The sequence below is a fragment of the Marmota flaviventris genome, chromosome 1 (genome assembly GCF_047511675.1).
Source record: "Marmota flaviventris isolate mMarFla1 chromosome 1, mMarFla1.hap1, whole genome shotgun sequence".
In the NCBI taxonomy this organism is placed as follows: domain Eukaryota; kingdom Metazoa; phylum Chordata; class Mammalia; order Rodentia; family Sciuridae; genus Marmota; species Marmota flaviventris.
The window spans coordinates 186034583-186050573 of NC_092498.1; the positions used below are offsets into that span (position 1 = coordinate 186034583).

Below are 15991 nucleotides of genomic sequence, written 5' to 3' on the forward strand. Positions count from 1 at the left end.
AATAGAGTAGGGGCTGGTAGTGTATCTCAGTGGTAGAATTTTTGCCTAACATATAAGAACCTGGGATCCATCCCCAGCACTGCCAAAAAAATTTAAAAATAAGACATGAAAGTGATAATGAAAACGCATATGGTTGGTGGTAATAAGACACATGATTTAAGCCTAGGAATTGTGGCAACCATTGATTGTTATAAATGTAATGGGAGAATTGATAACTAACACAGATTGTTTTTAATCGGCACCCAGTTATAAAGATTCACAAACCATGACTCCTTTGTTAGCTAGGGACAGTCATATGATCCAGTTCTAGCAAGTGAAATGTTAGCAGAGATCCACTAAGCGAGTCTTCTAAAAACCCTATTGTATTTCCAACCAATAGAGAGATTTGGCTCAACTCCATTTTCATCTCCCTAGAACTTAGAAGTGAGGCATAGGGGTACAGCTAGCATCTTGAGGGTGTGAAAATAAAATTACATGCTAAAGGTGACAGTAAAGAAAGCCAGAAGGAACACAGGTCCCTGATGATGTTGCCGTAACACATTAGCAGCCTAAGACTGCCTATTCCTAGTTCCTAGTTATCAAGAAAAAAATAAAACCTTCACATGTTAAACTCACAGTTTAAGTAAATTTCTATTAATCATAAATGACTCAATTTCTGCTGACTACAAAAAATGATTCTATTAAAAAGATTATACATTAAAAGACGTTAAAACTCTTTTATTCAAACAAGAGTAACAAATCACTGCCTTAAACTATTCCAAGATATATGCTTGTATTGCCCAGAAATTTAATATAGTCAATGAATAATTTTTTTTTTTTTTTTGGTGGAAGTGAAACTGGAGATTGAACCTAGGGCCTCACACATGCTTGAGCAAGGGCTCTACCACTGAGCTACACCCGGCACACTAAGTGCTTTTATATGAGAACAATGTCTTTTGATTCCAAAATTCAAAAGCCTACAGAACAAACTTCTTAGAGTGACAAATAACATGTTCCATAATCTGACCTCTCCAAAAATTTATCTATTATTCTATAATATACCCTAAACTCAGAACACAGAAAAGGAATTTGTTATTCTAACTTTCATAAATAACTATAAATACTAAGCATATAAATGTAATTCTCAATGGATAGTTAAATAAATTGTAATATCTATTGTATAAATAAGCTTTCACTTTTATAAGTCAATTTTCTCTAAGAAAAAACGGACTTAGTATCTTTTATTTTGTTGTTTTTAATGCAGCATTGTTTACAAATGACCTTGAAACAAAGAATTTGCATACTTACTTTTGTAGTTGCAATACTATTTACAAAGCTGATTTGCTGGAATCCCTTCTCACTCAATGTGAGACAAACATCCCACCTTTCATTTGCAAGTTCATGAATAACTTTCAGGGCTACCCCAGTTTCATCCAATTTGTCTTTCACATAAAGGTCTACATAACTTCGAAATCCATTTACCTATTAATTTAAAAAACAAAGATAATAAACAATACTATATTGGCACCGCAAATAAGTGAATGCCATTGGGTACTTTTCATCCTTTCATCTCTTCTCATTTACAATAACCCCACAGGTCCAAAACTTCATGACTTTTCCCTAATCTATTTCTTTATCCCTGATCTTTAAAAATTTATTTCTCTGTGTACTTGATAAAGAGGATAAGGGATGGGTAAATTATTATAAAATTTGTCATAATTTAGTTTTTAAAATGACAGAGATTTCCAGTAAATTCAGACATAAAGAGCTGAAACAGAAGCCATTTCTGACCTTATAAGAAAACAGATTATCAAATAAATTAATTTTTCACAAACCCATCAAAGAATTTAGATCATAGTTTGGAGAAAGACATGAGTCTATAGAAAACCACAAAATCTAAGTACTTACTTACTTGGGATAGAAGTTTAGTAAACCAATTGGAAGCTTAAACTAGAATTTTTAACTAACAATACAGAAGATTAGACTAATAAGTGTAGGAAGCTTCTGAAGGCTATAGTCATAAGGAGTTCTTATTACTTTGCAAGGTTTTCTTCACCACCTTCTCATAGGAAAGATCAAAAAGAATCAAAAGAATGATTCCCCCATGGTGCTGCCCAAGGACAGAGCACAGCAGCCAATGGGAAAGCTACCCAGACCTATCTTCCTTACCCCCGCCCCCCCCCAAAAAAAAAACCAACTACATATTCCTTATTCTGCAGGGCAGGGGTCCCAAAGGACACAGACTGAAATCACTGATGGATACCTGCTGCAACTGGGTAAAATGAATAGAAGACAGAAGAAAAGTTTTTACTATGGAGAATGAGTATTTCTGAAGCTTAATTTGTGAGATACAGGCTCACTGTATATACTCCAAATACTGGGATTTTAATCAGGCATTAAAGAATTCCTCCCCCCAAAATTACTCCCATGCTAATAAGCCTCCAATAATAAGAGGTTTCAGCTAGAAAAGCTAGAAGAGACAAACAGCCTCTGAGGCGAAGCCCAAAGAAAAAAACCCAAGGCCAAGGGGAAAGACAAAAATAAAGAAGAATTTGAACATCCCTGGAAAAAACTTCAAACACAGCTTCAACTTCTGGATAGATTAACATAAATCCCATACTAAAATCTATTTAGTATCTACTGCCCTACACAACATATCTGATTTTCAACAAAAAATTTCAGGCATATGAAAAGGTAGGAAAAAGTCTAAAAAGAAAGCCATCATCAGAATCAATTCTCAGAAACATCACAAATGTTTTAACAAGCATCAGATAGGGCATTTAAAATAATTGTGATTAGTATGTTAATGGTCTCTAGTGCAAAAGGTAGAAAACATGCAACTTCAGCAGAGAGAAGGAAATAAGAAAGAACCAAATGGAAATGCTAAATATCCAATATGTGGTAAAAGATATAAAGAACATCTTTGACTGGCTCGTCAGTACAATTGACACAATGAAACAACAACAACAACAACAAAAAAAATCAATGAACTTGAAGATAGTGCAAAAGGAAGAGAACTGAAATACAAAGAGAAAACAGATGGAATAAAACAAGGAAACTATCCAAGAGGTTGGGATAATACCAAACAATAAAATTTAGACATAATATACTAGAAGGAAAAGAAAGGTCAGAAGAAATATTTGAAGAAATGGCTAAAAATTTTCAAAATTAGTGATAGACAACAGGGCTTTGTCAACCCACAATTCTATATCCAGTGAAAATATCTTTTGAGAGTGAAAAAATACTTTCTCAAACAGAATTCATCGCCACCTATTCCACAAGAAACATTATAGGAAAATCTTCATACGAAGGAATATGACTAAGATCAGAAACTGAAATTAGATATGGTGGTGCATGCATGTCTATAGTTCCAACTACTTAGGAGGCTGAGACAGGAAGACTGCTTGAAACCAGGAGTACCAGGAAAGCCCCAGCAACATGCAAGACCCTGTCTCTCTCCCTCTCCCTCTCCCTCTCTTTATCTCTATCTCTATCTCTCCCTCCCTCTCTCTCTCTCTCTCTCTCTCTCTCTCTCTCTCTCTCACACACACACACACACACACACACATACACACAAAGATCAGAAACTGAAATCTACTCTAAGAATGAGAACACTGGAAACTGAATAAATGTAAAATATAATCTTTTATTGTATTTTTAATTGCTCTATAAGAAAATTGCTTAAAGCAATAACAATGTCACTATTTTTTTTTTTGTCATTACATTTTCAAATATTTCTTCTGCTTCATTCTCTTTCTTCTCTGTCTGATGTTTACATCCTATGGAAAAGTGAAATCTATGATGAGAATGACTCAAGGAAGGAACGAAGAACCTGGGCTTATACTGTCCTTTCACTAGATATAAAGTAATACTTAAAGGTGGGCTCAAACCATTGAGACAAGTATGTTTACTATAAATCCTAGGGAAATGACTAAAAAGGTCTTTAAAAGTACAAGTAAGTAAATAGAAAAAATAAAAACACAGCATTTTAAAAATACTCATAACCAGAAGACACAATTGGAAGACTAAGCAACAAAGAACAAATTAAAGAAACATAAATCAGCAACATGACAGAATTTAATCCACATAAATCAATAATCACTTTAATCGTCTAAACACACAAGTTAAAAGAAAGATTATCAAATCAGATTTAAAATGCAAGCTCCATCTATATTCTAAAATAATACATTGTTATATTTTAAATAGAAGACACTTACAGGCAATTTCTTTCCATTAAACATGACCTTGACCCCTTTACATGAACCAGCCAAATCATATGCTCTTCTGGTCATGAGGGCCACAATATCCTTGTCAAGTTTTTCCATCTTAAATTTAGACAGATCTGGTTGGAATGTTATGCATGTGTAATCTTCACCATCAAAATGTTTAATTTTGGCTTCAGAAGTCTTCATCATATTATTCATCCATGTCTTTAAAAGAAAAAATACTCAAATATTTCTATAATGCTTTTACATTTTATAATACATAAAGAATTGGCTCATGAATACATTCATTTACCAACTATTTCCAATCCTACAACAAATCAAACAAATCCTTGAAACTAATATTAGAGATTTTAAAAATATTACTATTATAACAATGTTGAGAATATTAAAAAATTAAAAACATGATGCTTTTTCTGACAAAATTAAATAAGGTTACATAAACTTTCAAACTATTTTTAATGACCTGCCAAAAATTTTCAAATGTAAATTTGAAGATTCAATGAGGAATTTTCAACCATGCTAAGTGGCTGCATTTAAATAAGTCTATAATATTTGGGACATTTTCACTAGCACTTGACAAGGTTAAAGAAATCTGTTAAATAAAGCGATTTGCTTTAAGAGAATAATAGAAAGATCAGCTTATATAAAATCTCCCAGGCATTCTGGTGTCTCTTTACTTTTGTGACTTACTTAACGCTTAAAAAAAAAAGAAAAAAGTTACATAGGTATCAGCAAAACAATAACATTTTTAAATGAAATCCACATTTCTATCATACCTGTTTAAAACTATGCTTGTATTCTTTGCAAGCCGTTTCTACCGTAAATTTTGTACTGAAAATATTACAAAGTTTTGCACCATAACCATTACGACCACCTGTTAAATTAAATGTAAAATATTTAGTGAAAATTATTTTAAAGAAACTTTGCTAATTATCTACCACAGGACAGAATCTAATGACAAACAGTTCTTATTGTATCTTATCAGTTATCGATTGAATATTTTTAGCATATTTTCACTTAATGAGAACATTAAAATTTAGCATACACAATAGTATAATTAAGACAGATTATCTTTACTATTTGAAAACAATTAAGCTTGGTATTTCTTACAGCACAGTAGATCTAGGTTAAGTATGACACCAGAACTTTCAATCAAAATCCCTTTTCTACTATCTAGGAACTATCAACCTACTTGAGCAACATAAATAAGAAAACATTTGTTTGATCCCTTTCTACTTTATTTACAGAGTCTAGACTTTTAATTTTGACCCTCTTAAGAAAAACAGTTTAAAAGTAATTTAATACCCCCAGACATTGGCTTATATAATAACAGATTTATATATACAAGTATCATAATAGTCTTGTCTAACTTAAAATTCAAATTGTCAAATTACAGTTCCAGCAATTCTAACTTAAGTTAGTGTATTACCAGACTTTTTAAATGTTTTTGACAAAACTATATGACCAAAACAATAGTATATGATAGTATTTTATAAATGTCAATTCTGAAAAGGATTTTCTCACAACAATACTACACAGGTTTCCTTTCTTATAATAATTTACATAAAAATAGAAAGGTATGAGATTGTGTTAAGAAACCAGTATTTCTCAATCAAAATGCCACTCAGACTTTACCTGTAACTTTTTTCTCATCATCATCATAATTGCTGGATGTTAAAAGTTGTCCAAAAATTAAAGCAGGAACATAAACTTTCTCTACTTTGTGTTCCACTACTGGAATGCCTTTCCCATTATTCCAAATGCTTATAATGTTCGACTCACTGTAAATAAACAACCAAGTTTAGAGCTTAAAATTAAACATACATTAATTTCCTTAAAAAGTAATGTTATCCTGAATAAATCTTACTATCGGCAAGCCTGATGCCAGTCATTACCAACTTAGCCACTGACTTATCTCAAGAAAATACTTGCTAAGGATACAAATTTCAATCCCTGAATCATAACTCAAACTAGAATCACTAAGATCTATCAGGTAATACTACAAAATTTCTCAGAAAAAGTAATTCTTCTCAACCTCCCAGAAAAGAATAAAAGAAATAACACTTTTACAAGAAATCAGCTATAGGCTGGGTACAGTGGCACACACCTATAATCCCAGCAGCTAGAGATTGAGGCAGGAGGATTTCGAGTTCAAAGCCAGCCTCGCAAAAGTGAGGCACTAAGCAACTCAGTGAGACCCTGTCTCTAAACAAAATACAAAATAGGGCTGGGGATGCGGTTCAGTGGTTAAACACCCCTGAGTTCAGTCTCTGATACAAAAAAAAAAAAAAAAAAAAAAAAAATCAGCTATAGTTTTCTTTTCATATAAATTAGCCAGAGAAAATAGTTCAATTGAATAAACAGCATAAGAGCACTCTGTTCCATTTGAATTGTTTTAAAATGAATTATTAAATTAGAAAAACTTAAGCAAAAATTACGACTGAAATGAAATTCATTTTAATAAAAATAACATTATTTCTATAATATATGTAGTTAAAAAATGACTTTATGGGAGGAAATTCACAAAAGTCAAAATGTTAGTTAAAATTCAAAAATAAAAGAATCTGCAGCTTGTCACAAAATGCATACTGTTATGGTTTGTATATGAGGTGGCCCCCAAAAGCTCACATGTGAGACAATGCAAGAGGGTTCAGTGGGGAAATGATTAGGTTGTCAGAGCCTTAAAGTAATAATCAGTGAGTTAATCCCTGATAGAATTAATTTAGTGGTAACTGGAGGCAGGTGGGGTGTGACTGGAGGAGGTGGGCCATTGGGGGGCATGGCTTTGGGGTATATATTGTATCTGGCAAGTGGAATTTCTCCCTCTTTGCTTTCTGATCATCGTGTAAGATGCTTCCCTCAGCCACACTCTTCCACAACGATATTTTTGCCTCACCTCAAGCCCCTAAGTATTGGAGTCAGCCTTCTACGGACTAAGAGCTCTGAAACCATGAGCCCTTGAACAAACTTTTCCTCCTCTACAGTTGTTCTGGTTGGGTCCTTTAGTCACAGAAGTGAAAAAGCTGACTAAAACATATAGTTACCCATTTTAGGTAAACATAAAATTCAGGGCAGAGATTCAATAACTTCCCATCAATGAATTATAAATAACAACAACAGAAATTTTAAAAGGAGAGGTGTCTCCACCCTTTTTTACTTGGAGTAGCTAATTTTATTTTATATTAAAATAAAAAAATTTTCCAGAAGGGGTAATTAAAAATGAGGTGGTAATAATAAGAAAAAAAAACTTAAATCTCATTGCCATTAAGAACCAAATAAATTTAGTTATGATTTTTGTTTCACTGTTATGCCCACTCAAAAATGTTTGTTGAGAATTTAAAACGTAACGATAAAAGTACCAGTTACAGAGAAGCACTTTGTATAGAATATGTAATAAACTGATAAGCACCAAACAGCCTTATCCAGTCTACAGAGTTGTATTATATCTCACTTCTTTTTCATTTTGTTATAAGATTCTTAATCCATTTTTTAAATTCAGTATTGTTCAATTAATGTGGCTAGATCAAAATAAAAAATTTAATTGGAAAGCAGTATGGAGATTCCTCAGAAAACTGGCAATGGAACCACCATTTGACCCAGCTATCCCACTCCTTGGTTTATACCCAAAGGACTTAAAATTAGCATACCATAGTGACACAGCCACATCAATGTTTAACAGCTTAAATTCACAATAGCTAGACTATGAAACCAACCTAGGCGTCCCTCAATAGATGAAAGGATAAAGAAAATGTGGTATATATACTCAATGAAATATTACTCAGCTTTAAAGAAGAGTGAAACTATGGTATTTGCCAGTAAATGGTTGGAGTTGGATAATATCATGCTAAGCGAAATAAGCCAATACCATAAAACCAAAGGCTAAATGTTTTCTCTAATATGTGGATGCTAATTCACAATAAAGCAGGGGGTGGGGTGGGTGGGCACTAGGGAAGAAGAGTGTTACCTTAGATTAGGTAGAGGGAAGTGATGAGGGATGTGGGGATAGGAAAGATAGTAGAATAAAGTAGACATTGTTACTGTATGTATATATGTGACCACATGATCAATATGATTCTGCAACATGTTCATTCAGAAAAATAAGAAATTATATCCCATCTATGTATGATATATTAAAGTACATAACTGTATTCTACTTTCATGTATAACTAATTAAAACAAAATTTTTTTAAAAGAATGTATTTAAGCAAAGTCCTCAGGTGTCTATCAGAATATTTTAATTCTGAATTTTAAAAAAGGTTAAAAGATATTAACTATTCAATATCTATTATATCTTGCTAGCTCACCTAAAACATAATATATGATCAAAAGTATTGTATTTAACTGACAATTTCCTAAATAAGGAAGAAATCTTAATGGATAAAATTTCCTTAAAACAGTATTAAACTTCTGTAAAACTTTTAAACATACTATACATCTAACCATATCAGTTCTCAAGAATATTTTCACTATAGAGGGATGGGGTTGTGGCTCACTGGTAGAGTACTCGCCTAGTATGCATGAGGCACTGAGTTTGATCCTCAGCACCACATAAAAATGTAAAATAAAGAAATTGGGTCCACCTAAAACTTAAAAATAAATATTTTTTAAAAAGAATATTTTCTCTATAGAAATGACCCGAATGAAAAAAAGAATGAAAAAATCAAGACCTTCAGTAAGATAGTCATGTGGTAACATTTTTATATAAGATACAGTTAATTTCATGATATTACCAGATATAGTTTTGCTATATTATTAACCTGAACAATATCACCTGGAATTAAATTACAGACAGTAAGGCTATACCTAAATTGTTAATTCTCCATGTTTATTATAGAAAATTCTTAAAGCCATGTTAGATTTCCAATAAAATTAAAAGAAAGACTAGCTGGGAGGCATGCAGGTAAAAACAGGATAAACAAAAGAACTATGTTTATAATGTAAAACTATGATTATTTTATATCTATTCACCCTTCAAAAAAGCCAACATAAAAATCTGGTATATATTCTGAAAATCAACAGCACCTAATTTGTTAAACCACATCATACATAATGGAAAAATCTAAAGGCTGGTCATAAAACTTAACTCATAATGTACCTGGAATAGCATTAATAGCACTTAGCCTTAAGTCCTGAAGTAAGGGCAGAAAGAAAAGATAGAGTGATTACTTTTGCAGCTAAAATGAGACTATCAAAGAGAAATGGTCTCCAATGGCTCCCATAGGGAAGAAATATGAGGAGAAAGGTTATAAATGACAGGGAAAAAAAGATAAAAACAACAAAGTCTGAAGCAAAAGAGAAGCAAAAATGTACTAACTATGTACATTATGCATTTGAGCACTATTCATAAATAGTGCTCAACAACTAAGCATAAAATCTTAACTTGAAATATACTTACGGATCAATAGAAACCTTAATGCAGGTCATATTCTTATCCCTCTGCTTATTGTCAGCAGCATTAACTACAAAATTAAACATATCGATGATAATAAAATTTACAGTTATATAAACAAATATATGAACACAACTGTATGTGTATCACTACTTAATATAAACATCTAAATGGTAATAGTTAATGCAAATTATCATTAACTTCTAAAAAAATCTTGATTTCTAAGTAAGATTTGTACAGTTTCTATCACACCAAATGAATTTTATGTTTTGTACCACACACACGCGCACACACACACACACACACAAAGGGAGGATCTGTTTTAGTGATATGTAAAAACAAATAAGAGCAAAAACATCTGCACTTAACACCTTATGTCAGGCATAAAAATAAAAATTTGGTTAATTATATTTTATCTTATTTACAAATAATTACTTTCTCTTAATCTCCTTCAATAAACTAGTGATTATATATGCAGATGGAACTGAAATCAACCAGTTATTTTTTAATTAAAGTCTTCAACACCCTTAGGAATCAAAATGCTAAATCTTACTCACTATAGCTAATGATAAAAATATTTTTGCTTTCATTAACTACTGCCTCAAGAAAATATAAACACAAGTTACTTGTCAAGTTGAACTTTAAACACAGAAGGAATGTGTTCTTGACGAACACTTCGTAATAAACCTAAAATAGTAAAACTAAATGGACAGTCAGGAGGCAAATGTGAAAGTACAAAATGTAACCAGTCTTACTCTCCTTTTCCCAAGGACTAACAGAAAGAAGCTCAGAGAGATCCACACAACCCCAAGATCTGGGAAACCTCAAGTTGTACTAATGAGCAGACAGAATAATTTCTTGACTAAAGTTTAAGGTTAAAACCATTTCAAAGTATAAGCATTCCTAAGGAGTCAATTATGTGGTCAAACTTCACTCTTAATCATGTGATTTGGAAAAGACACACCATTTAGAACACAGGCTACTAAACATGACTACCCAACAAAAATACTCAATTTGCTGGTGAAAAACACAATTTAAACATTCCACTTCCAACTCCCAGAATCCACCAAGATAAGGCCCTGTAATTTCCATATTTAACATGTAACTGTAATGTTAGCAAACCCCAGATGACTACATATATAGGAGCATAAACCAACTATGGGATTACAAATACAACACAATCATTTTACAGATGAACAAAAACTGAAATCTAAACATACGAAGTATAGCAATATGAAAATACTGGTAGTGGTATAAATTTTCTGGAGAACATTTATATTTAGCATAAAAGTGAAAGATATAACTTTTAATTTTATACTATAAACATAGCTTTATATACACAGGAATATTATGATATTAATAGATGCATTACATCTCAAGCAAGTACTCACCCAAAATTTCATCAAAGATCTTATATAAACCTGGAACAAAGGTAACCTCTCTGCAATTCATCCCTACATCTTCATCGTACACCCACATTAACTGCATTGAGAGAAATGCAAACACACCTTTTTACTTCACAAGTTCTTAACATCAATTTTACATAGTATAAATCCACATTCTGTCATTTACTCTATATAAATGGTTAGGTTTTCAAAATAAAGGAAAATATACAATTTCAGGTGTAAATCAAGTTCACTATGCATGTGGAATTCAACCTTAAAATTGAGAAATTGTTCATTTTTTACACATCTATATTCTTATTCATACATAAAATCAGCTTTAATATAAGGCACAAGGACAGGGGACATAGTTCAGTGGGAAAGCTCCATGCATGCATGGAGCCTTGGATTCCATCCCCAAAACAAACAAACAAACAAAAAGCAACAATAACTATGATGATTCTAGTTTCTCTGTTCAGTGATTCTAATTCTAACCATTCCTATAAAAGATGATAACCCCCAGATCAAATTCCCAAAATCTGGCAATTTACTTGTCTTTTTCTTTAAGGCACCAAGAATCATTAGAAACAGTAGTTAAGCAAAATAGAAAAGTATAAAGAAATATTTACTTTACATTTTTACTTTATGCTCTATATTTTTCTATAGTACAGGAAGCACTGAGTGAAATAATGTGAACAAAGCATGACTTTGAACTCAAGAGTCTTATCTTAGAGCCCAGTTCTGAGAGATCTGAGCAAGTTAGTTTAATTTATTGAAGTTTCTCTTTCCTCAACTATAAAGATAAAAATATTTACTTCCCCAAATTGTTAGGATCAAACAAATAATATACGTAGGACAAGTGCATAATGAACACTAAATAATACTCCCTGGATAAGTTCTAGAGGTACTACCATTAAAGTAAACCACAGCAAGAACTTATAAACCTTTTAAAAGTTCACATGGCACCATTTTACTCTACACTTCCTTCTTCTGATAGTTTTTATTTCCAGGAGGGAAAAAAGACCTAGATCTCTCTCTTTACTCATGATCATGAAGATATGAAATTGTGGACTTACAAAGCCCATTAAATCAGAATAGTTTGATCACTATTAAAAAGTAGATAGAAGTACATATTTCCTGATATCAACAAGTAATTACCTGTGTCAATGGCTCCACTGAACCAATATATGTATCAGGACGAAGGAGAATGTGTTCAAGTTGTGTCTTTTTCTGATACACTCTCTCAACAGACAGCTTCTTTGAAGAATCATTTTTGTTTGCAGTTTCTGACTCCTCTTTTTTTGCAGCATTGTTCTGATCAAAAAGAGTCTAAAATTAACCAAAAAATCATATTTAAATAACCTACCAAGGGGTAAGCTAAAATGTGTAATGGACACATGAAATGGTTTTCTTTTTTATTATTTAAAATGGAAAATTTTTTCAAAATCACTGATGTTTGAGATGTTGTATTCTTTAGAACACAAATCCATCTAGTTCTAATTTTGTTTTTTAAATACAACTTGAAGTGGCAGTTTTGACTCAGCCCAGAATGTGGGTACACATAGTCACTAGAATTACTAGGATAGTCTCCATTTATTCAACTAAGAATACAAACATTACCCAGTTCTGCAAGATAGCAAGTTATGGGGCTGGGGCTGTAACCCAGTGGCAGAGCACTAGCCTAGCAGGTGTAAGGCCCTGGATTCAACCCTCAGTACCACATAAAGATAAATAAAATAAAGGCATGCTGCCATCTACAACTAAAAAAAAAAAAAAAATTTAAAGATAGCAAGTTAATTTTTGTATTCTTAAAATTTCTCAAGAAATGTGAGCTTAGGTCAGGTTACAATGACTAAATCTGGGTGGCTGCAGGGGTCCCAAAAGCTTCCAGATGTAGGTTCCCTGCCATTAAGTTAAAGTCTCTAGTAAAATGTAGATAAAAATAACCTATGCAAATATTAACCTAAGTAGTTAATAAACACTTGATATGGCAGAAATAACATGGTTTATAAAATCCTTGAATGTCACACATTTATAGATTATGCCACCATCAGCTCTGGGCGCCTCAACCCTGAGACACTCTATGATTTCAGTTTCTCTGCTAGTTCTAAGGAAACAGATTCTAATGCTAACAATTGCTATAGCAAATGAGGACCCACAAATCAAATTCCTAAGACTAAAGATGTTCCAGTAAAGAACATTCTCCTTCTGGAATTCCCTAATACTAACAAATATGTCATTCCACAGAAAGGAGGATATTATGATGGCCTGTATTTTTAGGGTCAGAAAACTCAAGCACAATGAGAATTGACATATTCTCATAAGCCTTTGAACTTCAGTAGAAAAAATACAAGATAAAGAATAGTAGGTAGATTTTGCACATTTAAACAATCAGTATACAACCTGAATCCAATTCCTAGACACAAACATACCATCATCTCCAAAGTTATTATTTTTAAGATGTCATTATATATTTTCTTTTTTTTTTTGAGAGAGAGAGAAAAATTTTTTTTTTTTTTTTAGTTTTTGGCAGACAACATCGTTTGTATTTGGTGCTGAAGATCGAACCAGGGCCGTACACATGCCAGGCAAGCACAGCACGCTACCGCTTGAGCCACATCCCCAGCCCAAGATGTCATTATATATTTTCAAAAATAAAAATGCATTATCTTTGACTCAAACAAGGAAGTTCAAACATTGACTAGATTTTCCTAATGCCATAAATTTTATATTATTTAATAATATTTCAAAATAAGGGTATTATAATTAATTTTATCATATTTTATACCATACTCTTACATATTCTTTCATTTATACACCTACCCATTAATACTGCTGACATCATTTAACATCTTTGGACAAAAGAAAATAATTGTTCATAGTCTATTATTGTCAAGAGTTAAATGATGAACTAGGTAGCCAGAATATGAAATGTATGTTTAAATAGTCTTCAAGTTTCTAATTGTACTCCTTGCTTTTATGACATAAGTTTGTAAATTTATAAAAAATAAATTTAACAATAAAAGCACTTGATTTTTAAAATGGATCTTCAGAATGGCTAAAACAAAGATCACAATGACTAAGATCATTCTTTTTTAAAAAAATATATTTTTTAGTTATAGTTGGACACAGTACCTTTATTTATTAATTTTTATGTGGTGCTAAGGATCGATCCCAATGCCTTGCACTTGCTAGGCAAGTGCTCTGCCGCTGAGTCACAACCCCAGCCCATAAGATCACACTCTTTTAAGAAAGTACTAACAATGACGATGACGGGAACTATGGAATCTAAGTTGAGTAACTTTCTACCATTTGAACTTAGAACTACATAAAAGGGCTGGGAATGTGGCTCAGTGGTTAAGTTCCCCTGGGTTCAATCCCCGGAGCCCTCCCTCCGAAAAAAAGGAATTACATTTCTAAGTTTTCAATTATTGGCATAAAGGTTAGGGACAAGCCAGGCACAACTATAATCACAGAGACTAGGGAGGCCGAGACAGGAGGATTGTAAATTCAAAGCCAACCTCAGCAACTTAGAGATACCCTGTCTCAAAAAAAAAAAAAGGTCTGGGAATGTAGCTCTGTGTTAAAGTACCCCTTGGTTAGACCCCAGTAGCTTATATTCCCTCCCCCCACCAAAAAAAAAAAAAAACAAGGTTTGAGACATATAATAACCATAAGTGAAAGCTTTCTTATCCAGGATACTCCTCCAAAACAAACTCATCATAACAAAATATTTTCAAGATTAATCCAACCAGAGGCTCATTTCTATGTAATTTGGATTTTCACATTTTGCCTTAATGAGGTACAGTGAAGTGACACATGGGGATGGACAACAGGGACAAAGCCCTACCTCATTCTGTTATCAACAATTTACCACTTCTCCCATGTCCTCCTTTATTCTTTTTAATTGGTACATTAAAATTATATTAATGAGATTTATTAGGCTATATTCCTATAAGCACAGAATACAATTTGCTCAAATCTCCTTCCCAACATCTTCCTTTCAAACAGTCACTCCACCTCTTCTCTACACCTGATCCCAAATGGATATATGAGAAAAGGAATGCTTCTATCAAGTTTAGAAAGTGGTCATTCTTGCAAAGAGGATGTCTCAAAAATCAGAAAACATGTCAGCAAGATAGCAGAGTAGGGAAGCCCAAGACCTTCTTCCTCATGTAAACATGGACTAAACAATATATGAACTACTTGTCTTTGTGAGAATCCAGAAACCACTTAAGAGGTCCTGTGAATACAAAGCCACATCAAAGACCATGATGATCCCACCCTTATCAGCAATGCAAGACTGAGAAGAAACCTCCAACTCCTTCTCCTGTGGCAGGAAAGAAGTGGAATGTACAGGCAATGAAAGGGTAAGAGGAGTACCACCCTAGAGACTGGTTTCATCTTTACCTATATCTAAGGAACAGCATGCTGGGTTGTGAGCCACTGAGAACAAAAGCAGTGATTTGGTGTAGCACCAGAATCTACAGTACCAAAACCAGACACAAGGTGGAGCCCCAGTTCTGTGGTTTATTGACAGCCTATACAAGGAAGCACAGTTGACTTACAGACACCAGGGAGTGCTCCTGAGTAAATACAGGCAAACTTTCAACTAAAAGGTTATGTGCACAGGCCCAGAGAAGACATCTCCAGAAATGGTTTGCACGGTCTCAGATTCTCTAAATAAAATAATTTAAGATAGTGAATATCCCCACACAATGAAAACAGACTGCAAAAAGTAGAGAAGTAGCTGAGTTCTTCAATGCTAAAGTTCCAACAGAAAATAACAAGACATACAAAGAAACAGGGAAATACAACCTATTCAAATGAACAAATTAAAGCTCCAGAAACTGATCACTAAAGGATTGGAGACACATGAATTACTAGAAAAAGAATACAAAATAACTGTCGTAAGGATGTTCAACAAATAGACAACTCAAGAAAAAAATTAGCAAAAGAATGCATAAACAAAATAGTAAAATCAACAAAGATTTAAAAACTATTAAAAAAGTCAA

At 32.8% G+C, this 15991-nt stretch overlaps 1 protein-coding gene across 4 annotated transcripts in view; it reads right to left on the reverse strand.

Annotated features, from left to right (window-relative positions):
- Positions 1 to 15991, reverse strand: part of Top2b (DNA topoisomerase II beta) — a 58073-nt gene that overhangs the window by 31422 nt on the left and 10660 nt on the right. For 3 of the 4 annotated variants that reach the window (XM_071619545.1, XM_027932013.3, XM_071619548.1), the window contains exons 2-8: positions 12135 to 12305; positions 10986 to 11076; positions 9601 to 9664; positions 5841 to 5986; positions 4982 to 5079; positions 4197 to 4409; positions 1288 to 1461 (exon numbers count right to left, since the gene is read on the reverse strand). In XM_071619545.1, the coding sequence (XP_071475646.1) occupies positions 1288 to 1461; positions 4197 to 4409; positions 4982 to 5079; positions 5841 to 5986; positions 9601 to 9664; positions 10986 to 11076; positions 12135 to 12305 (957 nt within the window). The remainder of the gene's footprint in view (positions 1 to 1287; positions 1462 to 4196; positions 4410 to 4981; positions 5080 to 5840; positions 5987 to 9600; positions 9665 to 10985; positions 11077 to 12134; positions 12306 to 15991) is intronic. The other variant, XM_027932014.2, reaches the window with a different exon arrangement.